General features: G+C 38.2%; 1 protein-coding gene across 5 annotated transcripts; it reads right to left on the bottom strand.

Moving 5' to 3' along the window:
* Positions 1–231: 231 nt before the first annotated feature.
* LOC143847118 (DEAD/DEAH box RNA helicase family protein) lies at positions 232–25,433 on the bottom strand. Of its 5 annotated transcripts, none has more exons than XR_013234943.1 (22): positions 24,177–25,433; positions 22,015–22,134; positions 21,886–21,939; positions 18,405–18,517; positions 17,908–18,120; positions 16,750–16,828; positions 15,877–15,930; positions 15,681–15,755; positions 15,509–15,562; positions 15,278–15,322; positions 15,096–15,190; positions 14,882–15,011; positions 8,660–8,758; positions 8,184–8,239; positions 7,991–8,093; positions 3,865–3,993; positions 3,370–3,548; positions 3,188–3,212; positions 2,981–3,096; positions 1,357–1,489; positions 1,156–1,227; positions 232–853 (listed from the first exon to the last, which is right to left on the bottom strand). XR_013234943.1 is itself a non-coding variant. In XM_077355805.1 (21 exons), the coding sequence occupies exons 1-20, from the start codon at positions 25,338–25,340 to the stop codon at positions 1,402–1,404; spliced, it is 2,991 nt and encodes a 996-aa protein (XP_077211920.1). In that variant the 5' UTR covers positions 25,341–25,433; the 3' UTR covers positions 878–1,252; positions 1,357–1,401. The 5 variants fall into 5 exon arrangements, 2 of the variants coding, with proteins under 2 accessions (XP_077211920.1, XP_077211921.1); XR_013234944.1 differs by having other exon boundaries at positions 1,156–1,252; positions 1,400–1,489; XR_013234942.1 differs by having other exon boundaries at positions 233–853; positions 1,156–1,252.
* Between the last annotated feature and the right edge of the window lie 1,353 nt (positions 25,434–26,786).

The raw sequence follows: 26,786 nt of genomic DNA, 5'->3' as shown, positions 1-26,786 counted from the left end.
CGATTGTCCTCGAATTAAGTCATTGGAGGCCAGAGTTTCCTCAAATTAACTCACTCGTTTTGATATGACATTGTTCTATCACACGGAGGCTGGCTTAAAGAAAAACTTACAATCTTGCTCAATTTGAACTCGAGTAGAAGCCTGTCAATAGCTAGAACTTTGACCAGAAACTTTTAAAGAAAATTAAACAATGAATAAGGCTAGCTTTGGTTAAGATTGCCAAGTCAACACAAAATACATTTCATAGTGCATACTATAATGTAAATGAATTTTTACAATGAATGCCAAACATCATTCTAGGAATATTAAGACATTCTATAGTGCATACTATTAATATTAAGACACCAATATTTATTAAGTCATTTTCACAAGTCCGGTCATTCCCATTTCTGTAGTTTTCCTCTTGATTTGAGTAAGTCAAACAGTGAAAAAGGATTGCATTTGGAAATTTTACAGCGAACAGACTGTCATGTGAAAAGTAAATGGCAACCAAACAATGCTAGGAGAAGGAAAACGTGTTCTTTTTCTTCGATTTTCCCAATTTTTAGTGCAACCAAACAGACCCTTAAATAAAGACCAAGCTTGGGACATCACAAGGCTGGCCTATAGAAAAACTTACAATCTTGCTCATTTTGAATTGAGTAGAAACCTGCCAATAACTAGAAATCTGACAATGATGGCCTTCATGACCTTGAAGAGCTCATCTAACAAGTAAAAGTTTCAATCAGTAATTGACAAAACCATACTCATTTCTTGGGATTCCGTGCTTGAAAATTTCATAGGCCGGTAAGTTGCTTAACAGATTGTTTGATAAAACCAGTCATTTTGGTGTTCTACCGGTGCCTGACTTGTACTGTAATATTTCAGTAAAACAGTTATTACTTATTAGTATCCAGAGATTCTTAAGGCTTAATGTAGTCCTAATTCTATCGCTTTCAAGATTATAATGCAATGATGAGTGGGCTTGTTTGAAGTCCAAAACCCTCATAACCTTGATAATGAGAGTTTGGACCTCATGCACTTCAAATGGAAATTGCTTGGATAAATACAGTTCTGCCCGGAACTAGGCATTTGCATTTCATTCTTCCACTGTGCATGTTGGAAAATACTAGTCTATGGTGGTAAATCTAGACATTTTGAAATGTCAAAACTTACTGATATTGCTCGGAAAATCATCTGACAACGCTCCCCTAATATGTCCCGCTAGCACTTCTCATATTAGTCCTCCTATATCCAATAGACTAACCCCTTACTGAAAAAGAAATAAGAAATGGTGTTTGACAGGAAAAAAGGAAATCGACTTTTAAATTTTCTAAGAAACTTTCCTTAAAAAAATAAGAAGAGTGCATATTTTACCTCAAAGTCCCTATAATTCTTGTTACCAAGGATATGTACTTACAATCACAATGCATTCTTCCCAACAAAATTCATGAGCTCAATTCTCGCAGCTTCCATAACCATTCGAAAGTCTATCTGTGAATACCGTCCCCTGTCAATGAGCATTATCTAAGCAGCTTAATTCTAAAATAGCAAAACAATAATAATAGCAATAAGCACTCACAATCAGTAAACAATTGCATGAATTTTTTCAGGGAAATGATTTCAGCTCCAGTGTTTTGATAAACATGCGCTCCACTTATTTGTCGTATAGTATTTAAAGGGATGTCAGGTTATTACGGTTCTCAAAAAGCTCTTAAAACCCTTTAAATACTACACGACAAACAAGTGAGAGCATGTTTATCAAAACATTGGAGCGCTGAAATCATTTCCCTTTTTTCAACCAACATTAGTCGCAACTTGGAAGTTTTTGAGACCAAAAACAGATGAAATTCAATATTGCTGCACCTCAACTGGCATGGAACTAAGTAGGTGAATCAGTAAACCCCTACAACTGTTATTTCAGAGCTCTGACAAACATGCAAGCACACACACATAAAGGAGAATTCCAACTTTTAATAACTGAGAAATCCATAGCCACATAGGAAAGGACCATTAATGCCTTAGGACTTCTGAAAGCCCTAGGACATACCATTGATTTTTTATATAAGGCTGATGGGAATCGTAGACGTCCTTTGATGGTTTATTGTAGGCGGGGCCGCACTCATAGGCCCACGTAGGGATCTTTTTATTAGTTTTAGGGTTATTTTATTGTTCTTAGGGATATTTTGGGATTAGTTGGTATTATTAGGGTTAGTTTAGTATTTATTGCTTTTTAGGGTGTTTTAGTCTCTTAGGGATTGTTAAAAGTCTATTTATAGGCTTTATTGTTAACCTTTTGATGATTATTGAGATTAATTGAGTGAGATTTCTGTCCCTCTGAGTTCTTCTTCTACTCTTCCCTAAATTCTTCTCTTCTTCTTCTTCTTCAAAATTCTCTTCCCCAGCCTACATCAATGGCTTTCCAATGGCTATAGTTATATCACTAATCTATATTCCCTTGATTTCAGTGTCCTCCATAATCTTTTTTTATTTTTTTTGAATGGCAGTGTTCTCCATAATCAGCAGACTGTTTTCATATTATAATGGCTACTGATATGTGCAGTACCATGTTCTAATAATTGCACAAACCCAGCCTGTCATTCTTTTTTAATTGGTTTCTGAAAGCTTTTTGGGAACTGTATTAACCTTTGATGGCTGTTTAAATATCAAAAGACAAGACAAGTTAGTGCAATTATCAAAACATGGTAGTGCCAACATCAGTAGCCATTATAATTTATGGGTAGTAATTGGTGAATGGACAAGGAAGCCCGCCCAAATCATAGATGCGAGAAATGATGTACACTATAGTATAACTCTATTTCCATGTGGATAATGGAGTCGGGGCACTTAAAGAATGTCATGGTTGAATGGTAGCTACACCCAAGGATTGAAATTTCTGTTTCAGTTTTGGTTTCGGTTTTAAATTTCGAAACCATTGCTACACCTATATATGCATCGAGACATACACATTTAAATGAAAACATATTTAGTTGGAACAGACCAGAAATGGCATTTGGACCAAGTTGCCGAAGGAAAAGCTGGACTGGAGATGCCGTACATTATCCTCGCAACAGCTCTTGGAGTAAACTTGTTGTGAGAATTACTCTGCAGAAACACCTATTGCACCAAAAGAGAAGAACATAAACCACATCAATCCCAGAAGAGAGAACCCTCAATTTCAAGTTTTAAAACTGTGGCAATAGCTGACCTTTATATCTGCTCGTAAAAATGGGCTGCAAATGCAAGTAACATATCAGTATAATGTGAAGAAAAAAAATCATTAACTGGCTTGAGATAGTTTATTTTCTCTTTTCCTTTTGATGTATCAAAGTCATAAAATACAGGAAAAAGACCATTCAAAAAAAACACAGGAAAAAGAAATTGTCTAACCTGCTAGATCCTATCTTATTTGAAAAGTCGTGTTCAGGGACGTCGTGATTATTGCTAAAATAAGCCAAAAATTTTCTTTGCAAGCATGATGTATGCAAAGAACCGGAGCATCCACCGACTCTCTCGCACTCCTTAGCAGCAAATATTGCAGCATTAAACATGGCATCTAGTTTCCACACCTATCCAAAAGTATAATGTTACATACTTTTCGAAAAGGATGACTGGATTGTTTTCCCAAAGATAGAAATAAAATAACAGCCATTCATAATATTGCCATAACCAACACATATTACAGATATTTAAACAATTATTTTTCTGAACATTTCTGTGGAAATGCTAGATCTATATTGTTAGGGTATCCAGAGACACAAAAACCCAATACCATTACTTTGAACCCAAACAGTGCTCACGGATGCGGATAACTATGTTTATAAATTTGATTACATAATCCAATGAAAATATTTTTTTTAAATAAAACTAATTAAAATTATCCACCTTGCAGATTTCAACCTCGGACAGCCATCGTGTGATATGTGTTGTGAGGGAACAAAAATCTTCAGGGTTTCTCACGATCTTATAGCAGAAGGCTGGGTCCTTCATGTCGTAAGTTATTTCTCCCATCAACTAAAATTTTCATTACAGCAAAAAAGAAAAAAATACGGTGAGTCCACACATGTAAATCAACATATGCAATATAGCATGATGTGAAGTCTTTCATAATACAACGTAAACGTACCATTTAAAAAAAAAGGTAAAACATGAAGTGCATCACGAACAGCATGTATTTCATACACAATAACTTAAGTGGTACCCTCTCATTTGTATGAAAGATTAATGACAGGATGAAGAAAGATAGTAGCTCCAAATATGATACTAGTAGAAAGCTAAAGTGAAAACTACCCAAAACTCCCCTGATGAGCAAAAATCCTTTAATCTCTTACTAATAACCAAAACCAACCCAAGATACATTTCAAATATTTTTCTTCCTATTTTACTCTTTATCTTTGCCTGAGCAATCATGGTAGTCATGAAATCTTAAATTAAAAACAATTAATTGTAGACTGAAGCCAGAAATATATTACCTAATTCAGCTTGATAACAGGACGGCTTTTTATAGGTTACCAAAATAGGGTTAGGAATGTAAATAAGAGTTTGATCTTATGAGTGTCTGTTCTCCTAAGCTTAGAGATATTTGTCTGCTGTCCATCAACCAGACAGTTGCCATAGTTCAATCCATATGATTTTTCATGACTAATTCATAATGGGGCCACCTATAGTCCAGATCGATCACAAGCATCATGTGATTTTCCTTCTAAAGCAGTTCGACTCTTATTATTGTTCCCCCAACCTCCATGATGCTAGAGTAAGGGTCCCTGAATTTTCTCTGTCCACTCTTTTTCACAAGTTAAGCTCGGAGAACAAGGCAGTTGGTCCGTCAGCAAAGATTTGGAAATCTGATGTACCTCCAAGGGTAGTGGCATTTGCATGGACGGTTGTAAACAAGAAGGTCGATACTTGTGATCGCCTCAAAATAAGATATTTACACCTAGCCATTTGCTGCATATTGTGCAACAAGTATGGCTGGACCATTTGACAAAGAATAAAGAATCTTTAGATGCCTTAGTTTCTCTTGGGTGCTCCAAAGGACAATAAAGAAAACTTTATTGAATTGGAGGAGAGTTTAAGTGGTGAACCCAATTGCCCACCAATCATGTTATAAGGTTTCTTTCAAATCATTTAAGTGACATAAGAGAGGTGATGTGGGACATGGTAAGGTAAAGGGTGAAAGAGGCAATAAAGAGTATAGGCTGTGTGGGCCCCAGGTGATATGGACAGCCCCCACATCTAGGCTAGTAAAATGCCCATAAAAGAGGAATAAATCCAAACAAAAAAAATAGAAATCGCACCCTAAGCTAGAATGTCTCTCATAACAAAGAAAGCATGGCACAAGTGGGCCGTGTCACATCAAATATGAAGGTGATTGAGATTAAGGATGAATTTGTGATGAGGATCTATTCAAGCAGAAGAAAAGAACCCAGACTCGGAATAAAAGTAGAGCACCTGAATTCCATTATAAATTGAGCGTATAAATTTCTCTACATGTGGATCCTGGACAAGATGATTCTCTTATCAACAATCAAAGTAGCACCTCCCATCTATTAGATAAAACAAAAAAGTGGTATGTTTTTTTTGTTTTGTTTTTTTTTTATAAAAAAAAGATACTTGCATTACCTCCATTATCATCAATGAAGAGGCATGGAAGCAGAGTAACATCTTTTGAACAAGGTGAAATTTAAGTAACTTCATCATCAATGGAGCAACACATGAAAATGTCGTTTTAAGGGAGATGGTGGTCAAATTAAAATTGGAAGAAGAAAAACGTCATGAACCGTACAGATAAAATGGTTCATAAAGGAAGGCGATGCACTAATGATTCACTAAATAGTTTCATTTTCTATCGACTACAAGTACAATGAGGAAGTTGGTACGATGTAGCCCAATGCATGCATATCACATATTACATAGAAAACCATGTCAATATAATCAGGATGCAGCTCATGGAAAAAAGAAACACCTTTCTTTTGTGAAAAATGGAGAATAGATAACACTTCTTCCAATGAAGGAAGAATTTAAACTTCTCTTGTAAAGATGAGGGTTCTACTGTCCTCAATTTGCAAAACATCATGGAAGAAAGAAATGAAAGAAATGAATTAGGAAATGAGTCTACATTAGATAGTAAAGATGATGTTTAATCAACATTGATTCCGAAGCCGGCAGGGTCTTTGTCAAAGAATATGAAAGCTCCATGAAATTGAAGGTGGACCCATATATGAAAGTGATAGAGAAGAAAATATAAAAGATGAAATGAATGTGAACGAAAGAATGAAGCTAAATCGATTTCAAGCACTATTTTTAAAAATAATTCTCTTGAAGTATCAATTGTTTCTAAATCAAGTAGGATTTTGGAAGGAAAGTTAATCGAGAAAGGAAACCATGTGCTTTTTTGGGAATTTTGATTTTTAAAGATTAGAGAAGTTAATCTAGAAAATATAATTTGGTATATCAAATTCAAACAATTGGAGTTTTTTCCCAAAAATGAAGGAAGGTATTTCACACAAGTTAGAAGGAAGCTTGAAACTGACGCGGAGAATTGACTTTTTATTGATGGGTGAAAAAGTAAAGCAAAAGTAGGCCCAAAGAAGATTGAAGAATTATTCTAATATTAATAATGGGCCCTAAACACCTCAGTTCTTTGTAAAAATTGGCAAACTTGGTCATTATGATTTATGGAGGTTTTAATGATGCTTAATTGGTCTTTAGTGTAAAGTTTAAGTACAGTTTTGTGGGGCATGTGAAAAGAAAACTTGAATTGTGTTTTTAGGTCAGAACTTGGAGTCATTCTAAATTGGAAAGTTTTCAAGTTGAGAAAGTGATATATTAGAAGTAGGATAAGTAGTTTGTAATAGAGGAAGGAGTCCTTAATTCAGTTTAGCAATATAAGAGTCTATTTTAAAAGTTCTGTTATTTTTGAAATGGGTGTTCTAGGTTTTCAAGGACAATAATAACATTCTGTGTTTATTTTAAGCTACTCCAATATACAAAAAGCTTTATTTAGGTTGATATGGGGTTGAAATCGAGCCTCTACCGTTGATTGGGATTAAATTATGATTTTAACAAGTCTTGGGCCTATATAGGAAGTCTTGGGCCTATATAGGAAGTCTTCATGTACATTTTAAGATGCTAATTAATAGTGACTAGTTTTTCCTGTTTGACTTTAGGTTTTACCGTTTTTCGATCATTATTTAACCAAATTTAGTCATTTTACCTCTCTCTAGCATTGTTTTGAAGTTCTATTGGATTGTGTGGTTGTTCAATTCTATATCAAGTTTTCTACTTTGGTGTATTTCTAGCAGATTTGCATGCATCATATTGGCAAGCTCCTCAAGACTTCATCCATTCATCTTATTGGATTCGATAATGTATAGTCATCAGTTATACAAAAGGCTTTTGCACATATTGAGTACTCCATGACTTTGTTTTCTTTCTTGAAATGGAAGCATTATGCAGGTGGAAATTTTCAAAGATGAAAAAACCAAAACAGAATTTCTTGGAAGAAATTACTATTCACATCACTGTCCATCTGAATAGTGACTAAACTTGTAAATAAAGTTAAATTCAACATCAAAAGACCAAAAAGACCCCAAGCAACTTAAGTGAGTAAATGTAGAATTGTAAACTAAAAGAGCTAGAATTCTCTCGTTTATAATATGGGATTCGATTCAAATTTAGCATCTAGTGAACATTGGGGGACAAACAACTATCAAAGGTCCTAACCAAGTCAACGTATAATTTCATATACAAGAGTCTAGATTCAAGCTTGTTATAAAATTAACTTTGATTGCCATATCAAAGTATATGAAAAGGCGGATGTGCAAGGCCCTGTAAATTGCAATTTAAAATCATGAAGCCTTCATTTTGCGGTAAAGGTCCCGAGACACAAAATCCTGTTGTAAGAATCAAGGACTCATTTTAACTACGTTCATAAAATTAGCATCTGAACTATGTATACCTTTTTTTTTTTAAATGGCAGAGTAATATCATTAACGAAAACTATGTATACCTTTAGATTTTGCAAATGCTTTAATAGATCAATTGGGGCAATCCCAATGTTGTTTGCTATGGTGGGTATGTCAAACACATAATTCCCTCCATTACCTACAGACCTGAAGCATCATTAAACAGAATGCGTAATCAGTAGTTTCATAACCCAAAGTGTTTGAATCACTACAAATTAAACTAGATAGAGAATATACTTCTTCAAAATCGCCGCAACCACAATATCCTTGCTAGAAAGCAAAGCTGGGGATGTCTGCAATCATGCATATTTGAACAATCTTAATAAATGAAATCAAGAATATTAAACCTGGAAAAATAATATTATCTCAACTCTCATATTAAGAAAACTAGCAACTTTAATCATTTCATAATTTTCAAAATAAAAAAGAAATCTAAAGCGCGAGTAGGCTCTACTGCCCAGAGTGAAACAATTTGAACCACATCCCATGATTCTCAAAGCTCCAGAGGGCAGAAGGTAATCAGTTAGCAAAACCAATAAAAGATACTCTCTCTCTCTCTCTCTCTCTCTCTCTCTCTCTCTCTCTCTCTCTCTCTCTCTCTCTCTCTATATATATATATATATATATATATATATATATATATATATATATATATATATATATATATATATATATATATATCTGTCTGTGTCTACAAAGATTTGACCACCCACCTTGTGAAAATGCAAAGTGCATGTCACATTTTGCTGTGGAAGCAGCTGCAAATATTGCGCTTCACCCAATTCCAAGTACGTTAGAATTGTGAGCATCACCTGCCACCGGGAACGAGCTATTTTTAATTAAATATACGACAAGCCATTCTTGTATTTCAAAATATGCCAAAAAATAGGGAGCAAAGACACAGCATATGCTTCATTTTCATCACAAAATGACAAAATATGCCTACTGCAACAGTTCAACTCAAACAACAAAGAAGTACAATTTATAAGTAAATGGTAATTGTACTTGAAATTATTTGCTGGCTATAGCCAAAAAACAAACTTCAGTTTTTTGGTCCCCACAAAAGTGAAAGTACAGCGTAGAAGTTTATGTAAGTCAGTGGAAATCTTGTAAAAATTATAGAAATCCACGAAACGATGAAAATTAAATTTAAGATGGAACTTCAAGAGACGCTAGAATAAGCACTAGCACGCATAGAAACCATCACATAAGTGACACAACCATCCATAATGGTCTAACAAGATCAAACACCTAGTGAATGCATTGTCGTGCATGTCTAGAAGTTTCTAGTAAGGGTTCTATTAGAAGTGTATGTTATGCCTAAGGGCAATTTAGTCTTTGTACTTCTCTCTTTTTATATAAATACATAAGTGAAGGGGAGCTATCCCTAACTCTCTCATTCTCTGATTCTCCTCTCTTCTCCTAACTCTTAGCATGGTACCAGAGCCCTAGGGTTGTGGTGCCCTAGGGACCACCATTGAAGAAGACCACCATCTTCTTCTTCCTCTTCCTTCACACCCTCCACGCCTCCCACTCCACGCCTAATCCTCTACGCCTCCGATCGTTTCCCTCTTTCTCTCGCCTCAGCCCTCCCACGTCACGTCTCAGCCCCTCTTCTCCCTCCTTCGCACCGCCCCCTCACGCCTCAGCCCTTCCACCCCACCTTCACGCCTCAGCCCCCCTTCTCCTCCCCTTCGCACCACTCATCACGCCTCCGCCATAGCCCTCCCACGTCCCAGCCCACCCGACGCCTTCACCCTTTCCACACTCCCGTTGCTTCTCCACCATCCCTCCTCCAAAACCCTAACCTAATCTAAACCAACCCTAATCCAAACCGTAATCCAAAATCCTATCCTAAATCAACCTAAATTTAAACCCTTGTTGTCCTTTTTCCTTGGGCTTTAGCCCCTCTCCTTCATGACCTAAATCTCTTCTCCCTACTTCTTTCCTCTTCCCGCAGCCCTATCTCCTTTGCTAGCTTTCGATCTCTTTGTGCTAGCTATATTATGTCTCCTTTCACTATCAGTCTCCTCCGACGTCGTGGCATTCTCTTTGGACTCGTCTAGTGGTTCTCCTCTCTTCGTCTATTCGTAGGCCGTGGTGTGATTGAGAGTACTCTTCTCACTCTATCTTCATGGAGCTTCCCATCATTGTGTGCTAAGTCCAACTCAATCACATCCAGAGAAGGACCAATTTCCACTATCTTTACATTCAGTTGGGCAGCAGGAGGAGAGTTTGGAAGCGAATGAGGAATTAATTGTGGTTATTGAACAAGCCAAGACACTAACGAAAACACATCAATCAATTACAGACAAGGCAGAATATGGGCTTGTTGTTGATTTCATTGGGGCAGATGATATCCTTAGCATTGTTCATGGTAGGATTCTCCTACCAAGTCACTTGGGACTAATACATACATCAGGGCATCAGGCGAGGATTCCTCTATCGGCACGACCTATGGGGTTTGTGCACCTCCTCCACCTTCGGCCTCCTCTTATTCTACTTATGTTCCATATGTGGAGGGTTCATTCCCACAAATGACCACAGTCAAACTAGATGGGTCCAATTATCTGAATTGGAAAATGGCAGTTGAGACCTACCTCCTTGCTCGAGGCAAGGTAAGCATCATTCTACACGATCCTCGTACGACGGATCTCTCCTATGCTCGTTCGGAGCAGGATGACGCCCTAATTTGCACTCTACTATGGCAAAGCATGGGCCCTCATATTGCTAGCACAATGATATGCCTTCCGACCTCCAAGAAAATTTGGTAGCACACTACTATTCTTTACTCTCGGGTTGACAACCTCACTCGCATTTGCGCCACCTGGTCTAGTTGGCTACGCCTCCGGCACGACGAGACCCTTCTTACTGCTCATTACAGTCAGTTCGTCTCTCTTTGCCAGCAACTAGATATGTTTATGCCTCTAACCTCTGACCTGACAGTTGTTGCAAGACAGCAGGTCCAGCTTCGTATTGTTCACTATCTTGACAGCTTGGGCCCTGACTTCGTGCATCTCAGACAACAGATCATTCGCTCTGGGTTTATTCCCTCCCTCACGGAGGCGTACTCTTGTGCCCAGCAGTGTATCATGGATGACTCCTCTCATACTATACATGTCGATAGTTTTGCTCTGGTCGCATATGACAGCAGTGATCGCTCTAGCTGTGGTCAAGGCCGTAGAGACTATGGTGGTGGCAGCAATTTTGGTGGGGGCCGTGGTACTGGTGGACGTGGCCGCATGTATTGTACTCATTGTCGGAGAGAGGGCATCATATTGATACTTCCTTTTCCCTTCGCCCTGAGCTCTGTACATCCCACTCGGCACATCTCACCACAGCTGGTCATCCTGATGCCTCGGAATCCTCCTCCACGGTCCCAGCAGCACTAAATGATACTTTCACTCTATCCAACTGACTATGACGAGTATCGGCGTTTTTGCTTGAGCAGCTGCCCTCCTACAACAGGTTTTGCACAGCCAGGTAGTTCACCTGCCTCTCTACTTTCTAGCTTCAGATCCTGGATTCTACATCCCTTAGCTCATTTCGACCTTTTGACTTTGTTTCTCATTCTGTTACCCAACTTACCCTTGCCTATGGGACCACTGCTCCCATATCTGCTGTTGGTACTCTGTCCCAGAGTTCTGACCTTCATCTCTCTTCAGTTCTTTGTGTTCCTATGTCTTCATTTAATTTACTTTCTATCAGTCAGCTTACAAAAAATCTTAACTGCTATATCTCATTTTTCCATCTCATTGTTTGTTTCAGGATCTCTCAACTGGGAGGACGATTGGCTCGGGCCGTGAGGTGGATGACCTATACCCTCTTGATTGCACGCCTTCGCGTGCCTTTTTGCATAATTCTGATGACGCCTATCAGTGGCATTGTCGTCCTGGTCATCCATCTCTCTAGCATCCTCAGCAGACATCCATTGTCTCCAGTCCCCTCCAGCCATATCAGTGCGAGTCTTGTGAACTTGGTAAACACCACTATATCTTTTCTCTCCATAGTCACTAGTAGAGTCTCACGCCCTTTTGATTTGGTCCACTCGGATGTATGGGGTCCCTCGAGGACTATGTCTCTTTCTGAATATAGATATTTTATCATTTTTGTGGATGACTTCTCTCATGTGACTTGGTTATTTTCACTTAAAGACCGCTCCCAGGTCTTACATGCTTTTCGCACATCTCATGCTCAGATCACTAACCAATATGTTTGTAATATCAAATGCTTGCGCACTGACAATGCTAGGGAGTTCTTTTCAGGTGACTTTAGTGGTTTTTTATCCACCCATGGCATTGTCCATCAGTCCTCTAGTGCATACACCTCTCAGCAAAATGGTGTAGCCGAGAGAAAACTATGATACCTTCTCAATGTAACCCTTACTCTTCTCTTCCAAATGCGGGTTCCAAAATCCTACAGGAGGGATGCTCTCCTCACAGCTTGTTTCCTAGCTAATCACCTCCCCTCATCTGTTTTAGGTGGTTCTTCTCCTTTCAGCATCCTCAGGGGGAACCCTTTCCCATCATCCCACGAGTCTTTAGTTGTGTCTGTTTCATTCACGACATCTCACTTGGCTCGGATAAATTGGACCCTCGGGCGGAGCAATGTGTCTTTCTGGGCTACTCTTGTACACAGAAGAGTTACCACTGTTATAACCCTCGGCTACGACGCTTATTTGTCTCAGCTGATGTCACCTTCTTTGAGTCTATCTCATTATTTATTGCTCCTGCTGAGCACCCACCCCCCCCAAAGGTTTGTGACCCTCCGGTACCTCTTCCTCTTCATGTTCTCCCCAATCCGACTGTCCCACATTCCTCCCCTTTGTCGGCTCCCTCGGTACCATCTCCAGCTCCTATGCAAATATATCGGCGTATACAGATGCCCGATGCTCCCCACCCTCCTCTCGAGGCATCGTCTTCTCGGCCAGAGATCCCAGCTCCATCATCTCAAGTAACTCTTCTTCTTTCTCCAGATGTGGTTGTAGACTTAAGGAGAAGAACCAACTCTTCTTCCTCTATTTCTTTGCCCAGGACTGTGTCAGAAGCTCTTGCTCATCCAGGTTGGCGTGCTGCTATGGACCTTGAGATAGCTGCTCTTCAGGCCAATCACACTTGGGACATGGTTCCCATTCCTCATGGTGCTCAGCCAATGGGTTGTCGTTGGATCTTTGCCATAAAGTATCTACCAAATGGGACAGTTGAGCGCCTTAAGGCGGCCTTGGTTGCCAAAGGGTATTCTCAGACAATTGGGGTTGACTATACCGAGACGTTCTCTCATGTTGCCAAAATTTCTTCTGTGAGAGTGTTGATCTCCCTCGATGTCAACTGAGGATATCTCGTATATCAACTTGATGTCCAGAAAGCCTTCCTTCATGGCAACTTGACTAAGGAGGTCTCTAGGGAGCAACCTCCAGGGTATGTTGCTCAGGGGGGAGAGATTTCTTCCTTAGTATGCCGACTACGAAAATCCTTATATGGACTCAAACAATCTCCTAAAACATGGTTTGGGAGATTCAGTAATGCTATTATGCGATTTGGCATGACACAATGTGCAGTTGACCACTCAGTTTTTAGTCAACAATCTGATGTTGGACATGTCCTTCTCATAGTCTATGTGGATGACATTATCATTACAGGAAGTGACACATCTGGCATACAGAGGCTAAAGGCCTTCCTTAAGAAAGAATATTCCACAAAAGACCTTGGGCGTCTGAGATATTTTTTGGGGATTGAGGTAGCTTATTCTGGTAGCAGTCTCTCCCTCTCCCAGAGGAAGTATGTACTAGACCTGTTAGATGAGACTGGTTCTATGGGGATAAGGCCAGTTGTTGTTCCCATGGACCCAAAGACCAAACTACGCCCAAAAGAGGGAGGCTTGCTAAATGAGCCTGGCAGATATTGACAACTAGTTGGGAAGATGATTTACCTCACAGTTACTCGCCCAGATCTCTCATATGTAGTGGGAGTGGTAAGCCAGTTCATGAGTGCACCACGCACCTCCCACTAGGCAGTCGTGATTCAGTTTCTTCGCTACTTGAAAAGCGCGCCAGGAAAAGGCTTGCTATTCAATAAGCACGGGCATGAGAAGTTGGAAGGATTTTGTGACGCAGACTGGGCATCGTCACCAGTAGATAGGAGGTCTACCGCAGGATACTGTACCTTTGTATAAGGTAACTTGGTGTCATGGAAAAGTAAGAAATGATAGCCAAGTCAAGTGCAGAGGCAGAATATCGCGCCATGTCACACACAGGTGGAGAACATATCTAGTTGCACTCTCTTCTATCTGAGATCAGCTTCATCTTCTCATCTCCTTCTCAGCTTTATTGAGATAATAGAGCTGCTATTCACATTGCCACCAATCCAGTCTTTCATGAGCAAACCAAACTAACACTCTGGAATGCGAAAGACTATTACCATTGACATAACCTGAATTTTACCTAAAGTGAACCTGGAGTGTTCATAACTGAGGCCCTCTTTTATGATTGTGAACCAGTCCACTATGCTACTACTCAGTACTCTCACATCGTTCATCTCAAGGCTTGTGTTTGAGAGGTCTTTTGATAAGTTTGCTTCCGCTGGATTTCAATTACGTCAACTTGACCAGAGCTCCCCCCCGCGCACCAAAAAAAACACTCACAGACACCCCTTCACCTTCCAAACCAAAAATAAATAAAAATTGCAGTAGTGTACATAACTCACATACCATGACCATAACAGATCACACAGTGCCCCTCCATGGTTAGGAGTAGGCTAACAGTAAAAAGTTGACTGATTGGATTATTAATGAATTGGCGTACTATATGAATTAGCCTTCATGACAATGAATAGAATACATGAAATAACACATCATTGAGAAAGACTAAGAAGATAGAAACTGGGTCAAAAGAGGAAAAGTAGAGAAATAAGAGAGAATAATAAGTTAACAGAAAGGACCTCTTCTTTCATATCAAATTTTTGCGATGAAGACTCTTTGATTAAGGAGCAAACATTCCCAGGTAGCTTTAAGTCATTGTTGAAAACTTCACAGATGAGTTTGTTTACTGCATATTCATCAACACCATCACTGCAAACATCCGTACACACACTCCTTATCTTTCCACAAATAGACGGAAAAAAAAGATAGAAGTATTGAAGAAATTATTGACACCTGTACGAAAGACTTCGAAGCCTGAAATAAGTGATATCATCAAGAAGAAGATGGCAATAAGACAAACTCCCATCCCGTCCAGCACGCCCAATCTCCTATATGAGCACATAATTCAGTTCTCTAAAATTTAAACTAGAAGTACAGAAAGTAAGAGAATGGTTGACAATTACTATGGCAACCACCTGGACATATTCTTCTAAGCTTTCCGGTAAGCTATAATGAATCACCTGAAAGGGAAATCAGCTTTAGCAAGTACGGGAATTAGTTTGGTTAGTGATGAATACATATAATGATATAAAGCTCTCTCTCTCTCTATATATATATATATATATATATATAATGCAAGTAGAGTAATATCAGTCGATATTAAGATGCAGAATAAAGATCAAATCTTGGGTATGATTTGTGCATACCGCTCCAACATCACTCTTATCAAGACCCATGCCGAACGCCACAGTCGCAACAACCTTCCATCACAATAAAAGCAATGTAAATGTTTCTGGTACGAAAAGCTCCATCTAATAATAATTTAAGATACATAATTCAGACACATTTTTAGATTAACAGCCAAAATTATATCCTTACCACCCTAATCTTGTTGGAACAAAACAACTCTTGTATGTGACTCCTATCTTTTGCCGGAATGCCACTGTGGTAGCTCTATAAAGCAATCACTAATCAATTTAATTAACCGTGTTATATTTGAGAACAAACTACCATGCTTGGAAGCAAAAAAATGCACTTCAATGTATATCAAGCAACTTGAAAATGAAGAACTAACCTTTGCCGAGATATTGTTGTCACGAAGATACTTGCTTATTAAATCTGTTTCAGACTGCAAAAGGAATATGCCATGGAAGTCTTGTCTAACATTGAAAACAGGTACATGGCAATGTTATTCAAATGAGAGGATGAATTCCAAACTAAAGGGGGCCTTTAATATTTTTGTCACTTCCCCTAACCAAAAACTGATGCAAGTAAACTACTAGGATTCCATTAAAAGTAGAAAACTTGTTTTAAAAAAAAACCTAAAACAAAAATAGAAAGCATGTTACATGTTTCTGTCTAAGAAACAAACAAAAAAATTCTAAAACTATAGAACTTTTAAAATTAGACTCCCTAGTAGAAAAATACAATATTCACGTTTCTTGACATAGGGCCGACCAAAACGTATTGTAAATTTACAATAAAAACTAATAAAATTCATAATGACCAACTTGCCAGATTTTGTGAGGAATGGATCTCTATAGGGCCCACCATGGACTCTAGCATAATGTTTATGTTAATTTCGACTTGCTTCTGAATCTTGGCAGATTCATTGCAGCTTGAGGGGCGAGATATGTGTTTCCTTCACTCGATCAATGGATCAGCTCGCTGATTTTTTACTAAGTCTTTGAGTAAAGCTAAGCTAAATGATATTTGTAACAAGCTAGGAATGTATGATATCTACATTCCAGCTTGAGGGGGATTGTTAGAAGTGTATATGTGCCTAAAGGCAATATGGTCTTTGTACTCTTGTTCACTTTTATATGAATACACAAGTGAGGGGGAGCTCATCTTCAACTCACTAACTTTCTCCTCTCATTCTCTTCTCTCGTCTAATAACATATCATAAAGAGGTAAAAAATTATAGGCAGACTAAATCACGACATACCTGAAATTTGCAATAAACAATGATGCTTCGGACTTCAATTAGAGGAGATGACTTCAACAGCATCATTAGATCCTTCATTCTACAAAATTTGATTTATACATTAGACAAACAGCATCCAAGACATATATATGTGTGTGTGTGTGTGTGTGTGTGTGTGTGTGTGTGTGTCTTTTCACATTGGTTTGTACAATTCGCAGATAATATATATATATAGGGAAAAGTGAGCGTACTCGGTCGAGTAGATAAGCTTATCTACTCGGTCGGGTTAAAAACAGTGGGGGCCCACTAGATAGGATGTCCACAAAAAATCAGCTCCATAGGATCATCCTAACCCATCCAACAGTGGAGGGAAAAATGGGCAGATTTGTGGACAAACTGTGTCTGTCCATTTTTCCCTCCACATTTGGATAGGTTAGGATGATCCTATGGATCTGATTTTTTGTGGACACCCTATGTAGGTAAGGGCCTTTCAAATGAATGGTTTGGATCACCCAAACAATGTGGGCCCCCACTGTTTTTAACCCGACCGAGTAGATAAGCTTATCCACTCGACCGAGTACACTCACTTTTCCGATATATATATATATATATATATATATATATATATATATATATATATATATATATATATATATATATATCATGAGGGAGTCTAGACTCATAGGCGCCCTTGAAAAAAAGATGGCAAAGGGTGCCCCCATTGGTCAAATCCCATTTAAGATGGCACATAAAATTAATATCATTAATTCTTTATTGGAAATTGACCAGTAGGGGTGCCCTTTGCTCCCTTTTTTGCAAGGGCGCCTGTGAATCTAGCAGTCCTCATAAACCATATGCACACATATGTACATACATTTTAAAAGTATTGCCACCTACTTGTGAATTGTACAAACCAATGTGAATAATATAAATAACGAGATGGATTGAATTGACCACAAGTGGATGAAAATACTGTTTCTCATAAATATGCTTGTGTATAAATATATAATATTGAGATGAAGAGAAAAGGGCGGTCCAGTGCACGAGGCTCCCGCCATTGCGGGGTCTGGGGAGGGTTACATGTACGCAGCCTTACCCCTGCTTTGCAAAGAGGCAGTTGAAGAGAAAAGAATTGAAATAAATCTGACGACCATATACATGCAAATGAAATATGCTTGCCTGTTTCCGCTCAAAGTTACAAACAGTTGCAAATTTTCCCGTATTTGAGATGTTTGGATAAGATTTGTAGGGGGGATCTCTAGAGAACACATAACATCGCACAATGTTTTAACTGTTGCAGTTGCAGTCATCGCAAGAACACATTCAACATTAAGCTTGGTCCGAAGTAGTGATGCCTTAAGCCTCAAATATGAAGGCCGGAAATTGTGGGACCTGTTATAACGTTCAAGCTATGACATGAATTTATACAAGATTACCTACAATAAAAGAGCAATTTTTTCTAAATGGAAAAAAATGCATTGCATTGGTAACTACGGAAACTGAAAACTAAAATACCAAAGTAAGCAAATATACAATGATTTGGATATATAAATCCAACACAAGTATGATCAAGAGAGACAATTCAAGGATGGGAATTGAAACCATGGTGCAGCCTCCAATGATTTTTGGAAAAAGGAAAGAAAAAATAAATAAATGCTTGTAGTACAACCACTTACCACTCAGAAAGACAGTGGGCTTCATCCACCACTACAAGTGATATACATGGAAGAGCCACGAGTTTTGACATGAATTCAGCATTTAAAAACCTCTCTGGCGAAACAAAAAGCACCTGATGCACAAAACATGAAAGCTCAGTTTCCAACCTTATTTTTATTAACTATTGTCTACTTACAGAACAATAAAATTGGAACAATTGCATACATGCAATGTATACATAGAAAGATGAATTGTTTCTTTTCTAAAAATTTCTGTAACAAAACTAAAAAACAAAGACTATGTCTCCGCGGAGAATTGTTATCCTGGAGATCAATGAACAATGAAGAATAAAGCATGGCAAAGAGCCAACGATAGAGACTCCAAAGACTGATTCACTAGCAAGGGGAGGGCTCAACGGAGAGATGCCTCAGATGTTCGATTTTCTTCCACCGTGATGAGCCTTCATGGGGGAGTGTGTTGTGTGTGTGTGTGTGTGTGTGGGTGTGGGGGGGGGAGGGGGTAAGTTGAGATAATTATTCTCGTACTGTTTTTTACTCTTCAGTCGATTTGTATTTCTCCTATTGATGATCTCGGTCATTGGGTTGTTCATTAATAAAAAACATCATTAAAAAAAACAATGAAGAACAAAGCATCAATTGTGCATGCTCTCACCATAGGGTCTATACTATACCTAGAATTGCAAAATTAAGAAGGTATAAGTTGAAATTCTAAAGAATTTACAACTAAGAAAAATATGTATGTAATCATGGAAGATATAGAGATATCAACTATGAATCAGTGTTTTCAAAGGCATCTGAGGTGTAGGCCTCAAGGCACGCTCAAGCTACCCCTCAAGGAGTTATAAAAAAGTGTGATGTCAATGAGGCATAAGCCTCAAGTGGTAAAAGCGTCCAGAGGCATGAGAGACGTACGCCTTTCATTTGAGGCGTGGACCTCTGAAAAAAGGGGCATGCCTTTCATGCATTCGCAGAAAAATTGTGTTTTTTTACAGCCCAAACCCTCAAATTTAAAATTTTAACTTTTTTTGTTTTTCCCCTAATCACTCATTAATACTTGAGTGGCATTATGTATAGTCTACTTGTTACTAAGATTTGTTATCATTAAAAAAATATGGTCTCTATTTATTTTATATTTTTGAAATGGATAAAAGTATGGTCTCTATTCAAAGCAATTTGAAGAAAAATAAGGGTTTTTAAGAGATTTGTGGGTTATGGATTTTTAGAAACTTTTTTCCATTTACTTTGTTTTTTTATTTATCTACAACCACTCAACGGAATCAAAATCCATCGCTTTCAGAGATTTTCTTTCATCAAAACGAAGCTTATGGCAAGCTCGCGCAGTTGCTACTAAATGTACAATCCAAACCTGATGATCAATCACTAACAGAATACAAGGCCCACAACAACATATATTATTATATTTTATTGATTATAGATTATTATATTCTATGAGTTATGACTTTGTATATTTATTAAATTTTTTTATGTGAGAAAATAAGGAATGAATTATAAACTTATTAATCACCTGTCTCTAACTGTTTACTTTGTATTATTTGGTAGGTGACTTGGTAACGATAGTTAGTTACTTTATTTGGTTAGTGTATTAATGGTTGGATGAGGATATTTTGTTGGAAACGAAGCATATATTTTTTTAGAATTTTTATTAATAATTTGATATTTTTCATAATGTCATATTTTTTTTAAAAAAGATTATTTAAAAATTGAGAAAATTTGCTAGGCATATGCCTCATAGCTCGCCTTCTACGTCTCACGACCCAAGAGGTTAAAAACACCTATCATTATGCCTTCTCCTTTGAAAACATTGCAGTCAATATGATGATAACAATGATATAAATCATAGAGTTAGTGGCTATATTAGCTTAGGCGATGTTGGCAATCATAAATCCGGGAGACGTGACGGAAGAAACCAATACAAGGGAATTGAACCATTGTTTCATAAGTTATGTTTTTGTTGCAGTTTGCAACTTAGAGGTGGTCCTTCGTAGCCTGTACTTAGTAGTTAACGTTGTCCGCTTGCTGTATACTAAAGAGCAAACTAATAGTATGTCTAGATATTTTAAATAAGAGATGATTAAAAAGCAATATGAGAATTTTATGTCTTTATTGTTTTCCTCGTCTGACATTAGAGTCTGAATATGTTATTCTGAGCTAAAAGTTGAATTTTGAATCATATGCTGTTGAATTGTAAATTCATCATGGTTTTGTATGTGCTTGGATAATTGGCCATGACCTAATTATGAGCCTAAGGATGAAAAAGGAACTTCTAAGTCTAATCTTAACTGATTACTTTAGAACTAAATTAAGATTCCATGTACGATACATTATAGCAACATAATTGTTGTAAGAAGCCCCTAAACAAGTTCAAAAGAATGGAATACTTTATGAATCTAATTTAGGGGTGCAACTCGGGTCGGTATGGGTCGGGTTGAGGCCAACCCGAACCCAACCCGAGGAACCATTTACTCAACCCGAACCCAACCTGACCCGATTTCCAACCCAATGAGGTTCCACCCGACCCGAGGAACCCTTTTTTCCAACCCGAACCTGACTCGACCTGAATTCAAACCGACCAAACCCAAGTTTTTAAGCTTACAAAATAAATAATAATAAAAAACGTCGTGTCTCACTTGGGTCGGGTTCTCCAAGCCCTCAACCCCGAACCCGACCCGACTTTTTTCTGGGTTGAACCCGACCTGAGTTGCACCCCTAATCTAATTCCATGAACACTACAGGGAACAATCGATGCAGATACATGATGAGCTAAAAGCTATGGTACATCTCAATCAAGCATGTATAAAGGATACACATTGAGCATACATGATGTGCATCCTAATATTTGGCTCACTCAATGAATAGGGCAAACTTTATAATAGCAAAAATCAAGCAGATTAGAGCTTACTTCGAGGACTTTTAATTATTATTGAAGGCTATCGAAGAAATAAGCAATCCAGAAGTGGTTTAAACCGACAAGAAGGAAATGCTATGTTGACCTAGTTATCTAAATGCAATTAAAAGAAAACAAGTTATTGCCATTCAAAAAAAAAAGTTATCTAAATAAACAGAAGCAAAAGGCATGGCAGCTAAGAGCCTGTGACCAACAGAAATGGAGGATACTACAGAGTAGAAAGGGGCAGAAGTCGAAAAACAACCAAAGAGAAATGGATAGGATATAAAGGGTATCCAAGTTCAACTAATCCAAGCTGTGTTTAACTGTTCTTTCTCAAATTTATGAAATTAAAGAGTTAATCGACATGTAATCTGTATTGAGATACAACCATTAAAAAATCTGTATTTAGATACAAGCATAACTGAAAAAATATTTGCTTCATTTTTGTTCCAACAATAGCAAAAGCATGCACGATCGGTTCCATTAAATATACATGTCCTCTTATGATATGCTCTTTACAAATAATTTGGTTTTTGTAACTGGGATCACAAAAATGCATGCGCATGTGATCACCTTTATTACTCCTTCGTGAAGCCGAGCTAGTGTTTCGGAAGCCTCTTCGCTTGTCTGAAACAATAACAAAATATTCAATCAAGTAAACATATCATGTCTACTACCAAAAAAGAGAGAACCATCCGCAACCTGACTGCTACAAAGAAGACCGCCTGGAAGCATCGGAGGTAGCTGCCTTAATTGATCAATCATCAGTGCCAACAGGGGACTTATTACCAAAGTTACCCCAGGAAAAATTAGTGCTGGTAACTGCACAATTTTGTCCCAATATCAGCATAAGTCCCAAAGTAAAATTAACATAAAACAACAAAGACTAGCAGGAAAAATTAGTGCTGGTAACTGCACAATTCTTTCCCAATATCAGCATTAGTCCCAAAGTAAAATTAACATAAAACAACGAAAACTAGCATGCAAATTGTAAAAGTACTGACGATTAAATAACATTAACTCACAGCTTAATCTTTTGGAATAATTGGTTGTTTCAGAACTATTGGCTCACAGCAAGTCCCGGGTTCAAAACAGAACAACTCCTTGATATTAAAAATCCAGTTGTACAGCCAATCCAAAATAAAAGAGGGACCACACGTGATGGGGAGTGTTAAAGTATAAATGATTAAATAACACTAATTCTAACAGCTTAATCTTTTGGAATAATTGGTTGTTTCAGAGCTCTTTCCTCACGGCAAGCCTGGGTTCAAAACCCAACAACTCCTTGATATTAAAAATCCACAGGTACAGCCAGTGGCGGAACCACATATAGCGTGGGGGGGGCCACGGCCCCCCAATGATTTGCAAAATCCTTGATATGTGGAGAAATTTGTTCGTGTAAATTCCAAACTGATATGGCTAACGGCCCCCCCAAAATTTTTAGTGTAAATTCCAAAGTGATATGGCCCTAAAAATCATAAAAATTTGATTTTGTCTTATCTCATAATTGAGTTTTCCGGAATTGCCCTTTTACCCCACTTTAATTTTTCCATTTTTTTGGAAGAGGGCAATGCCCTTATTGGTATTTCTCTAATAACTCTCTCTGTGCAAGTCCAAATTTTTGGGGATTTCCTTCCAACGATATGCTCTGCATCTCCCACCCTATGAGAATATCTCTCTTTCTTTCCCACTCTCCCTCAATCTCTATCTCAATCTCTCTCTCTCTCACTCTCAACCTCTAATCCCATAGAGACCTCATCTACTCTTAACTCTTCTCTATTCATCTATTTTTAAGGTTCCTTTATTTACTTTTTGGTTGTAAAACAGGGTATCTAAATTATGGAAAGAAAAAATTTTCCAGAGAAGCCACGGTGCCACCATCAAAATAATAATGCATATACTTGCACCCTATTTAAATCCCTTTCTTTTGGTATAATGCACGTATCTTAAATTAAAGTCCTTCATAGGCTACTAGCCTACTAAAATGGCTCATCAAGTCATCTTGAAGAGTCCAACGACCAATGAGTTATAGTAGCATACTAGAATGAAGAGGTACGCGGTATAAAAAACAAGGGGTGTTAATATCAGTCACTAGGTGTGGATATACAAACAAACAAGGGAAGACTAAATATTAGTGGCAAGTTTCTGCATCTCTGTTGAGATCTTCAATTAATATTTATATTTATTTCTAAAATTTGTGCATGATGCCAAGAACAGACATATAGAGAACATTTTGGTAGTATCTGTGATCATCTTTATCGAACGGATTACATGGACTTTATCTAATTTTTTTCATCGTCTTTTTCTAATTTTTTATCATTTGGTAAAGTTATTTTTCATGGAAAAAAATTTCAAAATAAAAAAATTTCAGAGAAAATTACAATTTTCAGACAATTAGTGTTTAGTTAACTAAATATTTTATTAATTGAGAGTGTATCAATTGTAATTTGAGAGCCAAGTTGTATATTATCAATTTAATAGTACCATTTAGATAAGATTCAAATAAAACATCTCATTAATTTCAGCAACAGATTGTCCATTTTTAAAAAAAAAGTCAAAACTAATGCATAAAGAATCACAATTCAATCATTAAATTTCGGGTATTGTAAAAAAAAAAAAATTGCCCCCCTCCCCCCACGCCCCACACCAATGACCAATGACCAATGACCAATGCAGGCAAAGTGTAAATTAGTCCGGCCCCCCCAAGTGTAAATTCCTGGCTCCGCCCCTGGGTACAGCCAACCAAAAACGAGGGGCCACACGTAAGGAGGAGCGTTAAAATATAAATGATTAAATAACTCTAACTCTAACAGCTTAAGCTTTTGGAATAACTGGTTGTTCCACACAAATGATGTTTAAATTACCTGATAACACAATGATTTTCCCGCACCAGTTGGCAGCACCAGCATCGTTGATTTACCGGCAACCACCTGCTTAATTGCCTCCAACTGCCCTTCGCGGAAAGAATCATATCCATGAGTCAGCTTCAAGAGATTCTTCAAGTTCTCTTCTGAAAGCTCCTCACGAGCGGCCATCACCGCCTGCTCAATTGAGTGACTATTAAATTTCAAGTTTCCTCCATTTTGTTTCAAGGTCTCAAGAACCAAACTATCTTCATCACATACATCAGATTTGGGTTTGGGTTTGGGTTTGGATTTATATTTGCTCTTCCAATGAGAATTCCAACCTTGGGACGACGAGGAAAACCTCTTTTTCCCACCCTTCTTTCGAAACTTGGACCCATAACCATTTAGATTCAGCCTAACAAAATTCCCTTCACTGACAAATTTCGCCCGTTTCACTGGAACTGGACCTACATTGGCACAGATCGAATTTGGGTGATTTCTCACAATCTTCGTGCTATCATCGGCACGATCAGTTTGAGAACAGGTTGAATGAGGGGTTTCATCAATAGGACTGCTTCGCAGAATTCTAGGGTTAGGGTTTTCCACACCGGCATTCTCGTGTGGAGAATGAGATTGGGGAGGTAAATTCACTTCCTTTTCAATCTCTATGTGATCAAAAGAGAGCTTTCTACTCTTAGATAAGATTGAAAATGAGGCAGGCTTGGAGAAATGACGGATTGGCATACTTTCTACTGAAGTTTGCGTGGAATTTCGATCAGATTGGCGATGGATTTTCACGGAGAGACCAGAGAGATTGGAAAAATCAGGCGAAGGGAAAGGATTAGATGGAGGATCTTGTTCTGAGGGATTTGAATCCGTTTTGAGGGGTTTGGGTTTTGAGATGAGGTTTGAGGAGGAGAAAACCCGAACCCTAGATTTGGGAGAAGAGAGAACTGGAGGAAGAGGAGGTGTTGGGTTTTTCGGATTGGATGGAGGCTCTAGTTCTGAGGGATTTGATTTGGTTTTGGGGGGTTTTTTCTTGGAAGAATGGGGTTTGGGTTTTGAGATAGGGTTTGAGGGGGAGAAAACCCTAACCCTAGATTTTGGAGAAGAGAGAACAAGAGGGTTTTTGGGTGGAGTTGCAGAGATGTGAGAAGCGTCGGAATCCGAATCGGTTTCCATTGATGGATTGGATGGTTGAGAATAATAAGAAAATGAGAGTGAAATCTGAAATGAGAATGGAGAGACAAGTTTCAAGTGTTAAACAAATAACAAAAGGGTCTTCTTTCCCGCCAAATGTAATAGGAAAAACAAGGGAAATGATATATTCGCACCCGCTGTAGGATGATTCGCACCACTTGTACGCGTTAAAAAGCGATAAAGTCTGCAGCAAATTCAGCAATTCACGTCACCAAGGGTGCGAATCATCCAACAGGGCGCGCGAATTTATCCGTACCCAAAAACAAACATAAATTATAGTCCGTGTCATATAGTGTGCGCTTCCACCACTGGAAGTCGTGCGTGTCTTGATCCTGATATTACTTTAGGACGGTGATAAATTCACCCCCTTCTATTACAATATTCACACACTGGTTTTCAAAATGGACTGTCCAGCCCACACCATAGGATGATCCAACACGTCCATTTGATGGGCCACAATGTAAATAGGCTGTGCCCTAAAAATCATTTCCATAGGATGATCCTAGCCCTCCGATCTATAGAGAAATTCCAAATAATAAAAACCACTATAGATCGGACGGCTAGGATCACCCTAAGGAAATGATTTTTGGGGCACAAGCTATTAGCATTGTGGCCCATCAAATGGACGGTTTGGATAATTCTATGGTGTGGGCTGGATACTCCATTTTGAAATATAGGGGGTGAATAATAGAAGGGGACGAATTTATCACTGCCCTTACTTTATGGAACAGTTCACAACTGAAGCAGAGTATCAAGCATTGGCCATAACCAATGCATATGTTTCCTGGTTGCATATCTCCTTTGGGCTCTCAATAAAAACAATGCTACTCATTTCTGATAATATAAGTGCCGCGTATCTCATTGCCTAGAACTTTTACGAGGAGTGGGATCAAATATCAAGGATGGTACTTCTATCGTACCACTTTACGTGTTTATATACGCCCATTCATTATATAATTTCTCCTCGTTGCCAATATGGTATTACATGTTTTTACCAAACATATTGAGGTTACTTATCATTCTGTTTAGGAACCATTTGCTTCTTGTGTTCTTCTGGTTTAATTCATCTCAACAAAGGGAAATGATAAATTTGTCCTTTTCTTTACATGGGACAGCCAACCAGCGTACATGGCAATCAAGACCGTTGAATCCTTCTCATGTGAAGTCAATCAGCTCTTCTGCAGTCATAGATACACCGTAGTTGGCTGTCCCAAGTAAACAAAAAGGGGTGGATATATCACTTCCCCTCACCAAATCATTCATTAAATCAAATGGATGGTCTGGATTATTCAAAGGTGGACCCACTATTACTATATTTCAAACTGAAGCATTCCTCCCAAACCCAACAGGGGACAGTAATCACTGCCAAATACTACGGGGGTGAGAGTGATAAGTCGAGCCCTAATATCTTAAATCGACCCCCATCCC

Source organism: Tasmannia lanceolata, unplaced genomic scaffold (genome assembly GCF_043159265.1).
Source record: "Tasmannia lanceolata isolate RefF3 unplaced genomic scaffold, GAP_Taslan_0.1 ptg000015l, whole genome shotgun sequence".
NCBI lineage: Eukaryota > Viridiplantae > Streptophyta > Magnoliopsida > Canellales > Winteraceae > Tasmannia > Tasmannia lanceolata.
This window is presented reverse-complemented; position numbering and strand designations above follow the sequence as displayed.

Coding starts and splice junctions, on each gene's coding strand:
- LOC143847118 (XM_077355805.1), bottom strand. CDS start 25,340: ATGGAAACCGATTCGGATTCCGACGCTTCTCACATCTCTGCAACTCCA. Junction 21,940..22,014: donor GTCTTCTTTGTAGCAGTCAG/GTTGCGGATGGT, acceptor TTATTGTTTCAG/ACAAGCGAAGAGGCTTCCGA. Junction 8,759..14,881: donor AATTTGATATGAAAGAAGAG/GTCCTTTCTGTT, acceptor TCCCGGTGGCAG/GTGATGCTCACAATTCTAAC.